The 12,151-nt window shown below is 42.5% G+C and overlaps 1 protein-coding gene across 4 annotated transcripts in view; it reads left to right on the top strand.

The window, feature by feature from the left end:
- The window catches only part of CAMKMT (calmodulin-lysine N-methyltransferase), a 437,120-nt gene extending 425,426 nt beyond the window's left edge, over positions 1–11,694 (top strand). For 3 of the 4 annotated variants that reach the window (XM_055399991.2, XM_055399990.2, XM_055399987.2), the window contains 2 exons: positions 5,023–5,154; positions 11,084–11,693. In XM_055399991.2, the coding sequence (XP_055255966.1) occupies positions 5,023–5,154; positions 11,084–11,161 (210 nt within the window). In that variant the 3' untranslated portion in view covers positions 11,162–11,693. Of the gene's footprint in view, positions 1–5,022; positions 5,155–11,083 lie in introns of all 4 variants that reach the window. The other variant, XM_088841508.1, reaches the window with a different exon arrangement.
- The last annotated feature ends 457 nt before the right edge of the window (positions 11,695–12,151 follow it).

Here is a 12,151-nt window from a genome sequence, read left to right as displayed (position 1 = left end):
TTAAGACCGTGAGTTCAGGGGCCTATCCCTTAGAAGTTCTTTTTGGAAGTCCACCCAGGTTTTATCCAGCATGTCCAGTGCTGAGCCTCTGTCCCTGAGGAATTTAGAATGTGGTCATGGAGACCTCATACACATAGCTGGAACTATAGTGGACAGTGCAAAATGACTTATAACAGCCCAGCACTCGATCATATAGAGCCTGGTGCTGTTTTTGTTGTGTGAATCTAATTGACACCTTCCATAGAATGTGAGATCCTTAAAGGATTGAACTCTGTCTTGAGTCAACAAACCTTTGTTGAGCAACTGCTCTCTGCCTAGCACTGTGCTGGGACTGTGGGGTATGAATAAGAATTATCAGCACTATAAAGAATCTCACTGTATAGCAGGGAAGATTAATGCACAACTCCTAGGAATTACAATGCAATAGTCTAGTACTGGAATGCAACACAAAGAATAACTAATTGCCTGAGGAAGAGTTCCCTAGAGGCAGGAATATTGACTTTGGTTGAACAGTAAGAAGGCCATTCTGAGCCTCAGTAGAAGGGGACTAGAAAGTAGCATCCCTGGTGGAAAGAACAGAGCTCACAGGTGGAGAGTACGAGAGCATGTTGAGTTTGCAGGAGTTTGCTCTGGTTGGAGTTTAGGAGAGTTTGTTATACTGGGGGAGGGGCGGGAGATGAGTTAGTTTGGGTACCACTTTAAGAAAGGCTTAGAACATGATGTTGGAGAGACTAGACTTTATGGGTAATAGCCATCGAAAGTTTTTGAGCAGTGATACAGTCAGATGTGGGTCCAAGAAAGATCACTCTGGCCAGCATAAAAGCTGGTTTCGGAATGAGAAAGAGCTTATAAGCAGCAAGGCTCTTCATGGGTCCACCGTGAGCCAACTTCTACCTAAAACTGTACAGTTAGGAGCCAGTGAAAACCTGAAGATGGAGAAGAGGGAACTGGATGGGTGTTCACTGAGAGGTTCATTCAGAAAATATTTCTGGAGTGGTCCTTGGGGATATAATAAGATACAAAGGTTTTAAAAGGCACCGTCATGATTTCCTGACTTCCAGTTTCATTTTGAGGGTGAGGGGTATGGAAGTATTTGGTACTTAATAGGTACTCAGCTGTGTGTGTGAGAGAAAGAGAGACATGGATGAATAGTGCCCTGGGAAGGGTAGAGGTTTAGGCCAACCTCTATTGTATTCCATTTTAGACAGAATGGGTTAAAGATACTTTCAGAACATCCCCACAGAGGGCTCTAGTAGGTACCTGAAAATCCAGGTATGTGAACTGGACAATGGTGAATGCTGCAGTTATGTACTTGGGAGTTTTTAATGCGTAAGTGATAGTTGAAGTTGTGGACTTGAGTACGATTGCCTGGAACTGTATACAACATAAAGAAAAAGTAGACAGAGTCCTGGGGACTACTGACAATGAAAGGGCGGGTGGTAAAAAGAAGCCAGGGTGGGGGGCTGACTGACTGAGAGAAATGTAGGGGAGTAAGCGGGCGAAGGCAGCATCTCAGAAACCGGATAAAGACATGGTTAGAAAATAAGCATAAGCTTATACATGTCATCGATATTTAATAGTCGATCGCCTGGAACTGAGAAAGCATGGCCTATTCCTTGTAAAATAAGTCTGAAGAAGACTTACGTTTTCCAGAAGTGCACAGCCTTTAATCTATGAGTATAGATTAGTCTAGCAGAATAACAACTGAGCTTACAGTGTAAAGGATATCATTGTTGTTTTGTGGAACTCCTCTCCAGGGGTAAATGAATTCTCTCAAATTTCTGTTCATCAGTCTAAATTTTACATTCAATTGAGTGTTCAATCAGAGTTTAAAATGATTCTGTGACTGTGAATGCTTAGAAACTTGTGCTTTCGTAAATTGAAAATAATTTTTCTGAAGTAATGGGCTAATTTGAAATCTATGTTCTTTTTCTTGGTTTGATTTTTGGAGCCTAAATTGTGAGGCATATTCCACTGACTGTAACAAAGTGTCCTGCTCCACTGGGGATATGGTGGGGGGCGGGCTTCTGAAACCATTCATTACTGGGGAGAGGCTGGCACTCAGTAGGGCAAACAGTGGATGCTTATTGAATGAATGGATGATGTCCTATTGTCCCTCCTAAATATTAATCCACATCTCAAAGGTGTCTGCATTCAACGAAATGAAAAAGGAAACATTTTGAACGTCATAACTGAGTAATTAGAGATTAAAACTACCGCCCGCTCTTTCTCTTTCTTGTGGGGACAGTATTGTGCACAGAAAGCTGCCCTCTGAAATCCCATTAGAGCCGCTGACTCTGTAAAAGCTTCTTGGAAAAAATCTTTTCTAAAGAATAAACGTTAGAATGTGGCCTTCGAATTCACAGAGACTTGTATTTTTCAGATTATGCAACGTCTGGATTTAGTTTATTCTTTCAACAAATATTGATCGTCTCTTCTATGCTAGGCACTGAGAAAATATAGTGAATAAAACATTAGAGGATCCCATTTTCCTGTAGTACACATTCTAGCCAGAGGAGAAAGGCAATAACAAATAAGGATGTGATGTGGGTCAGTGGTGATGAGGGCTAAGGATACAGCTAGAGCAGCAAGAGGGGTGGGGAGGGGTGGGGAGGGTGGCTATTTTAGGTGCAGTGGGTATGGAAGGACAGGTAAACTGAGCCACAAGCTCAGTTGCAATCCCCTTACAGCTCACCCCAACCAGCAGAGGGCTGGGGTGAGGGCAGAGGTGTGTTTTGTGAATGCAAACATCAACGCAACCACAACCCCTTGGTCCTTAAACGTTATGATATATAATTTAGATAACAGCTGTCAAAAATCAACTCTTTGATTATAATGGTAAGACAATTTTTGCAGGTGACTTTAAAATAAAACCACTTCCATTATTCAAAAATCCAGAATGACAATCAGCTTGTAGAAAAGACTGAAATGACCTACTAGTGCTCCTTCTTTTTTTTTTTTTTTCATGGAGACTTTGGTCCCCTGCTGAGACCACGTATTATATCTAGTTTCACATCAAAATGAATTTTTGCTGCTAAGTTTGAAAACCGCCTGAAAATAGCAATTAATATTGGAAAAGCTGACAGAACCTTAAGTGTAGTGGCATGATTGGTGCTGCTATAATTATGTGCCTGAGTGTATACATGTCTATGTAAACACAGTATGAAAACACACTTGATGTCCAGGACAGTGGATCAGTGCATTTTCTTGCAGCTAAATGAGGGGAAGAGAGAAGGAGAGGAAGTTGGTAGAATCTTTATAGCACCATCAGGTGGTGTAGATGCTCCTAGTCTTTCTTACATCTATATAAACTTGTTTCTGAAATTATTTTCACACTCATTGCCTCATTTGATCCTCACAACTTGCTGGGGGTGGGGGGAGGCAAGGGAGGTTTTATTCTTCCCATTTAATGGATGAGAAAACTCAGTGAGTCAGCTAGGATAATTTGAGTTTCTTATCTGAAAAATGAGGAGATTGGACTCATGTCCTCTCCAAGGTGTCTCCTAGTTCAATAGTTCTGTGACTTTTTTTCCTGATTTTCCTGAGGTGACACCGCTGTCTAATGGTAGAGATCCCCTTTTAAGTCCAAACCCCTTTCTGCCACACATTTCCTCCTTATGTTCTTCAAACCCTTTACAGCATGTTTAATCATCTGTAAAATGTAATGTCTACTGTACAAGGTTGTTGAGAAAATTGTTGAGGGGATTAGAGGGAAGGCTTGTGAAGCACCCAGCAAACTGGTCGCTTGTATTGTTATTGCCATCACTATGACTAATAAGAAGGGAGTGTTGTATAATGGAAAGAGCATTGGCATTGGGAGTCAGGTCAGCTTCTAGTCACTTACTGATGTGTCATCTTGGACAATAAGCTAACCTTTCTGAGCCTCCTATAGAGGGGAGCTGAAAATCCATATCTTGATGGGTCATTTGAAGACTAAAGGAGATGATGTACATAGAGCACCAGTCCCAGTGTCTGCCATGTCCCTGAAGCTCAATAGACAGTTGGCAGGTATGAATGATAAACCAACTTTCAGAAGAAACTGGGATATATTTTCAAAATTCTCTCAAAACCTGAAGTGGTATTTCATAGAGGTAACGTATAACCTTGAAATTAACAGAAGCATACAGTCATCTTTTAAACAAATAAAAGGAAAAGGAAGATTCTGAAGTTTAGTCATTCTGTGCACATCTCAAAGGGAGAAGAAAAATTCACGTGCAGCCGGTAGTTAGTAAATGTTCATTGTGGAGTTTCAGGTCAGAAGGTCTTCTGAAATCTGGTATATATTTTGATCAAGTCTTCCCACGGTCCCCACTGCAACACTCAGATAGGGTAATGCAGTTTACTTGGAAAAGCTTGCTTGCCCTCATTGCACCACTTTCTTTGCAAAGTAGCCACTTGAATAACCATGAGGAACTCTTTGCCATAATGATGACCCTTATGAGGGACCCAGTAGAGCTGGAAATCAAGATCCTATAGTTCTGTCTCTGGCAGTATGGTCATGGGAAAGGCTGGTGGCAGAACTGAAATGGATTGTGGTTACTCGTCTCTGTGGAGGATTTCTCGGTACTGAATTTCCAGGGCACAATAAACTAACATTTACAGGCATCTGTGGCCACATGGAGCTGTGTTGCGGATGTGTTGGCAGTTGCTAAGGAGTTGCAAGGTGGGTGGCACTGCCCTGGACCTGTTATTCTAAAATCTAGTTGATGATTTAAACCACTGGACCCAAGAGAGGTATGTATCGTACAAAAAAACCAATGTTGAGTCCCATATTATTTATTACATGCATTGTTTGAAGGTGATAAAACATAGCACTGGACATTTAAATATGACATTTTTCTCTTATTTGATGTATATCTATCCTGGAAATTATTCTCACTGTGTCTGCCATTCCTGTGTGGATATCTCAAGACAATTGAGTTTTCTACCTGAGAGCCGTACACTAAATGCTTTGACCAATGTCTGTTATGTTTGGTTGCCTTCCAGTTTTAAAATGTGTGACTTTCCTTTTTAATGTTCTAGGGGAAAGCAATGGTATTCGCCCCACGCCGAGGGAATACTTTAAACCAGTTTTGCAATCTAGCTGAAAAAGCTGGTTTCTCTATCCAAAGACATGAAAATTATGATGAACACATTTCAAACTTCCACTCCAAGGTTAGTTTTCTGCTTGTGTTAGATAACACTTTAATCCGCATTGCATTTTGAAGAGATCATGGTCTTTTTGGCAGGTAACCTAAATATTTGATTAAAGGACTCCTTAGGTGTGCTGCTTCTGAACAGCTATTTGTATCTGGTTATTTTGTGTGGCAAAGCCATCTTTTATCTTTGCATGTCTAGAAGGATTTTACAGAAACCATTCCTGTTTACTCCTTTCTCTGAAACTAACTAATCTCTTCATTCATAATAGACTGATTTGTAGGATGCAGGGGAGGTGGCATAGAACGAATGATAAACAAGCATTTATATTTTAATGAAAAACCTTCAGCTTTTAAGTAGGTTAAATGCTTAGCTGCAACTGAAATAAATAGAAGGTGAATGTCTAATTGTATCATGTTAGACTGTAAATCTTTATCTCCACTTGCTTTATGGCTGGGTCATTTGACAGTTTGAGACTGTTAAATCTCATAGAATTTCACAGTTGTGGGGTTATATGTCAGATCGAGGCGCTACAAGATTTAGGTCAAAAGCACTTATCTGAGAGTGATTTCTAAGCTTGCTTACATAAAGCAATGTTATCAGCCTTTTTTATTATTTATAGGTATAGAGCAATATAGGACACTGAGAGGCCAGCGTTCCACTGAAAACTTTTTAGGAATCTCACATTTGCTAATACATATCACAGTTACTCGTATAACATGGATTTCTTCTGTAATTTTGTGCCTTACAGAAATCTCCCTTCTCTGAGCTAGTCTGACCTTGGCAACAGACTTTGACTTGTCAATTTTGCAAGTCATGACCGCAGAAAAGTAAAGGCCTGACCTTATTTTTCTCCTGGGAAAATGTGTATAGCATTCTTTATTACCCAGGACTATGATATAATGTAGATGTGTGCTGACTTTTGAAAAATTATATGCAAAGTGAATCTGATCTTCTAAGCAGTAGAAAGGAAACCTTCACTTTCTGGAAATGGGTTCATTTCTTTGGGTCTCCAGGGCTCCATTTAAGCTCCTGGGTGGCGGGCAGTGGGTGGGGGGGGCGGGGGGGGGGAAGGTGTTGGTTTGTGAGCAGAAAGGGTTAAATCATTTCCTCTCACTGCTGGAATCAGGCCCTCTGCTTACAATCAGAAAATAAAATCTTAAGTGGCATGTTATGCAAATCTTACCTACCTCTAGAATGCTGTTCTCCTTTTTTCAACTCTTCTAGAACAAAGAGAATGGCTTTGAAGGCTTTACCTGGTCCAGGAAGGGTCTCTCCTGGCCCCCTGGGCTCTTCTACCCAAAGGGATAAAAATGGCCTTCTCTCCAGGGTGGGGCTAGAGCTACAGGGCCCCGCTGACAGCCGCTTCACATCCTGTCATTCACTTTCCCCCTTAACCAAAGGACAAATGCTGTTAGTTTCTCAGTCATAGCTCAGGAGAGCAAATGCCCCAGGTTTCTCCACCAGCAGAAAATTTCATTATACCTAACACTCTCTGTCACTTCTGTGCAAAATCTGAAGTGTGTTAGAACATGCCAGGTATTCAGGTCCTCGGTGGCTGCCTCTCCTTTGTCTAGAGCTTTAGACTGTCAGCACCTAGTGGGCAGCAACCTCCTCTTTTTATTTCCAATGTTAGTAGCCTGCTAAGCATGACCTGTTTATCCACAGGGTCACGTCGGACTTGACTTAGTGACTAAACAACAACAAAACATGCCTCTTAGATTTATACTGTGCACCCCCAGTTCAGTTCAGTTGCTCAGTCGTGTCCAACTCTTTGTGACCCCATGGACTGCAGCATGTAGGCTTCCCTGTGCATCACCCTGAGTTTACTCAAACTCATGTCCATTGACTCAGTGATGCCATCCAACCATCTCATCTTCTGTCAACCCTTCTCCTCCCGCCTTCAGTCTTTCCCAACATCAGGGTCTTGTAACAGGTGGCCAAAGTACCCCCCAGTACCCTGTAAATAATCATGGTCTGACTGGTCCCACAAAAATACATTTCCATGAATAAGTGGCCTTAGTGTTTATCTCATCATAATTGCTTCAAAGTTCAGTTCCCTACCTTGCTGACACTGGACACAGCAATAGTTGCCCTCCTCTTTTGGTTCTCCTTGTGACAGGCTCTCAGGAAGTAGAACCCTAGGGGAGTACTCTACAGGCTTGGGGCGCTGTGCCTAGATGGTACAAACCTGCGCCCACGATGTATATTTTTCATGATGAGAGCAATTTCAGCTGGCTTGCAGTCCCCCTGCGTCTAGCCAAAGAATGCCTCTTATCCCTTCTGTACCAGAAGCGTAAAGTGCCCGGCTTTTTAGCTCCAGCAGCGGGTTTAACCGTGTGCTGACTGGACGGACGGAGAGAGGCCTCCAAGGACCCAACTCCGGCTCGCTTTCCAAAAGGAAGGTGCCCGGAGAGGATCTCGCCCAGAGGCCGGATACAGAGCCGCGGATCCGGCTGCAGAGAGTGGGGAGCGTCCCTGCTCCTTGCCGAGCCCTTGTGCTCATCAACGGGGCGCAGGAACGGAGGCCGAAGGCAGCGCCCGGGTCTCCTCCGGCCCCTTCCCGCCCCCCGCGCGCCCCGGGCTCAGGGGATGCGTAGGGGCCCGCGCGGCCGCCGCGATCCTCCACCCCAGCCGCTTTTGTTTGCCACGTGCTAATAGCCGGGGCTTAAAAGTTTTCCATCTTGAGCAGCAATCAGCTTTCTTCCTCTCCATCCCTGGCCAAACCCCCATGGTCCCGGGGACGAGCCTACTCCCAAACGGAGGAGCAGCGTTTTCCTTCAGGCTGCGTGTTATCCTCTTAGCCCTACTGTGTTGGAATAGAGCGTAACCAGCTGGAGGACTGTAAGACGCCTGATAATGCCGCTCTTTTCCGCTGTCCCGTCTTAATCTTGTTACACAAATGGTTGTGAAGAGATTCATGAATTTTAATTTTGCCCTCTGCATTAGTGCCTCACGTCACTCATACACAGCTGCCTTCTATGCCGAGTTTTTCACCCCTCCTCTTACAACAGGGGAAAAAATTAGTTACAATCTTGGCAGTAGTGCAAGGTTAAAAAAAAAAAAGAATCTACAGATTTAGGCAACCACCCATGAAGCTGATTAACAGTCATGATCAGGAGGAACAGCTTTGCCTCTTAAACTTTTCACCTCTCATTGTTAACTGTGAAATTTTATTTCCGTTAAAAAGCAAGCCTGTAATCAAAACGGTGCCATTCTACACTTTCTGCCAGTGCTTTTGTTAAATTGTGCCCACACCGTGCAGTCACCATACTCAGGAGCCAGGCAGCTGAAGGTGTAGTGTGTTTTTAAAATGTTGCCTCTCTGTTCGTCCACGCATTAGGGAGAAAAACAACACACTTCCCTCTCCCACCTCACCTCTTCCTCTCCTCCAGGCTAGGGATCAAATGCATTGCCCCCGTGGTGGGGCTCAAAACGTTTAGGATGCTAAGACAGCCAATTGTTTAGCAAGCTAGAGACTTGACTTAGAGATTACAGCTGGCTTGAAATAAGTTGATAAAAATATTCTCCATTATGCAAATATCCTTTGAATTATAATTCTACATGTCATGGTTTTCTTTTCCTTTTTTTTTTTTTCAAACTTTAGCAAAACTGGCCTGTGTGTTTATTTTCCGTATTTTTGTGTTTAGCCAGGAAAATAGGCTTGAGCTCGGCTGTGAAGTCAGTACATTGTGTTAAAAGCACGGCCATATTGCACTTCTGCTTATCTATTCAAAATGCCACTTTACAAGTGGCTGGTGCTTATAATCTGTGTGGTGTGCTGTTGATAATTGTGGATACTGTAAAGGGTAAACAGTCTGAACTTCACTCGCGCTGCTGCTGTTCCCACCGTGGTGAGGCTGAATGTGTTACATCCAATTATGAAGTAAAGCATAATGTCACTAATAGCAGCTATATAATTTAGTTCAGTCCTCAGAGACCCTATTTTAACCTATGAAATTGAAAAATTGTTTTATTCACAATTTGCTTTTTGTTCATTTTTTTTTCAAGGTGTTTTATTTCTTAAAATTATAATTATTCATTGGGCAAAAAAGTACAGCCTGGGTACATGGAATTGTTCTTAAACCACATAACGTTCCCCCATTGAAGCCAGTATTTCCTAACAGCTTTGTGTGTGTTCAAGTACACGCACATAACAGACTGGATTCGGAAACGATCTGGGGTGCAGGGCTGCCTTGGAGGGTTTCGGCTCTTTTCTGTCGTCGCCGTCTGTGAAGGGCTCACAGTCCACACAGGGCTGGCCCCTGGCCCCTTCTAGCTAGGAAGCCCCCGCTTTGGCCTCCAGAGGTCAGCACAGAATCCAAGTTAAAAGTGATTTCTAACCCATATTTACCAAAGAATTATTTATCCCACATATTACCTCAGGGACTTTATAAAGAGCTCATTTGAGTCTCTGTATATTAGTGCATTGTGAGTGAGGAGGTCAGCTGACTCACACTGAGTAATCAACTTTCCCTTATCCGAAATCCCAGAGGAAGAATTTAGCTAGCTTGGCCCCCTCTTCCCTCTGTAAAATATTTCAGTGAGCTCCTTCTATCACTAGGGCAACTGGCAACAAAGGTATTTACAGTTGGTTGGTCCTGGTTATAGTGGGTTTGTTTTGGAAGTTTGGGAAGCCATTTTGGGGGCATTTTTTAAAATTAAAGAGTGACGTATGTTTAGGATTAACACTATCGTGACTTTGGTGGCAACAAAAATCCGTGAGGATCTCTCTAAATAGACAACTAACCATCTGTAAGAAGAGCAAGTGCCATCAAAGAAAACAGAATGAAGTGACTTCAGCAATTGTACCATCATCAGTTCTTGGGCAAATGGACTAGAAAGTAGAGACCAGGCTGGCTTTATGTTCCCCAGTGAAAAAGGAAAAACAGGATCATTTCTGTTGTCCTTAATAGTGAGACACGTCACAGTTTGGAAATATGCTTTAGATGAAACGTGCCCTTTAGAAAGATTCCAGTTAATGTGTCCCAGACCTGTGAATGCAGGAAAGTGTCGTGCTGGAGCCATTCATTTAGATTCAGGAATGGGTGAGGTAGGATGTTTGTCTGATTTGAAACAATAAAGGAATTGGTTCCATGTAAAATGAAGAGAAATACTTATTTCCAATCCTTATAAATTCAAAAGTAAATTCACAGTTAGCTCCAAAACACCAGCTTCAAAAACAGCAATTTTGTCTTTATAAACAGCAACGTATTATTTGCTAGAATAAATATAAATACGACTCTCAAAATTATTCTACCTGAATGAGGGAAATTGTACTTTAGATTTGAGAACTCTGATTGGACTTTTAAATCTATCAAAGGAAGGCCCTCAGAACTTTACCTGAGTAGTATTCAAAGCTTGCTGCTCTGATTGTTGGAATATGTTTTCCTCGTTGGAGACAACAATTTTTGAATTACTTATCATTAATATTAAAAGCCCTAGGAAGCAGCTGGAAAGCCTTTGAAATGTCTTCAGCCCCACCAGCCTGTCCCTTGCGCCCAGGTGTCCCACAGGCTCCAAATGATCTGAACTGCCTGCCAGCCTGATTCCTGGGGTACTGGCAGGGGGCAGAGGGCGGGCAGGAGCAGAAACTTCTAGGCCAAATGGCTGATCTGGTGAAGATGAGTGAGTCCCCAGCTGTCCCTGTGCTGAAGTGTCTCAGAGTCCACAGAGGTTACAAAAGCAGCCTGGCTATTTATAAAAAAAAAAAACAAACAAACACCCTACCCCTACCCAAACAAAAATAATAATAATTTCTAACTCAACCCATAGTATTGTCTTGTCACTGCCCCTGAGGACCACTTTGAGTTGCTTTTTATGGGTTTATTTTTCCAGAACATCGTTTTTAGATAAGAAATCTTCCTTTTACTCAACATTACAATTGTCTAGTGAAAATTCCTGTTCTGAGTCTCTTTACCTTTTTTTTCTCTATTATTGTTTTCAGTTGAAAAAGGAAAACCAGGATGTATATGAAGAAAATCTTCACTTCCCGCTTCTGCTTATTTTAACCAAAGATGGATAGAAGCTTAAACAGCTTGAAAGATGAAGAAAGCATCAAGCGCACAGTCAGTACTGTCACAAAGACAGAAATCTGTAATGGGTATGATATGCAGCGAGCCGCTGGCTCCCTGAGATTTTTAAACCCCCAGGGCTTGGGCCCCCACCACCTCTGAGACATTCCACGTATGGCTTATGGGGTCCACCTGCCCTCACCCGCGTGACTCTCCAGCCCTCCTAGACTCTTTTCTCCATCTGCTTGTTGCTCTTTCTGCACCAAACCTTTGTTTTTAAATATGTATAAGCAGCCTATGTGAGATTTGAATGGGACTTGTAAGCCACCCAAATATTCTTCCCCTCTCGGATTGAGAGAGAATTTCTTTTGGTGATTCATATCCCACCCCACCCCACCCCCCCCTTTAGAAAATATCCTGATCTTTGTTGTATTTTTAGTGATGGTCGTTTTTCATCTGCCAGACCAGCAAACATGATGATTCTTTCCTGGTTAAAATAAATAAAACAAATCTTTCAGATCACCCTCAAATTAATTGTATTAAATCTGCCATCTTTCTCTCTCCCCCACTTTTTTTTTTTTTAAATGGCTGTCTCTCTCACCCATTCTTTTTCCTTTTAAACAGGATGTTTTTTTTCCCTATAGATGTATAAGAAATGACTACATCAGCCCAAAGCCTCGTAGACTGACCGTTTGTCCTTTGGACACAATAGCGTGGCCAGCCCTCTGCTCCTCCTCTCCAATTATGTGTGATTAGTCTCAATGTGTTGTGTCAAGAAGGAGGAGTGTGCTGAGTGCTTATTATCTGTTTAGGTACAAGAAGAGCACATTTAGGCTCTGACTATGAATGAAAAGTGAGCCTTTATCAGGGCTCAAATCTACTGCTGTTCTCCAGGCCTCTTTCAAAACAGGTCCTTCCCAGGGAAATTTTTGAATAAATGGTTGCTAAAACAAGGTGGCAACCAGGGCGAGCTTTTAAAAACTCAATCACACAATTATCCG

This window comes from Moschus berezovskii, chromosome 11 (assembly GCF_049115385.1).
Source record: "Moschus berezovskii isolate FMDL1 chromosome 11, NW_MosBer_1.0, whole genome shotgun sequence".
Lineage (NCBI taxonomy): Eukaryota > Metazoa > Chordata > Mammalia > Artiodactyla > Moschidae > Moschus > Moschus berezovskii.
This window is presented reverse-complemented; position numbering and strand designations above follow the sequence as displayed.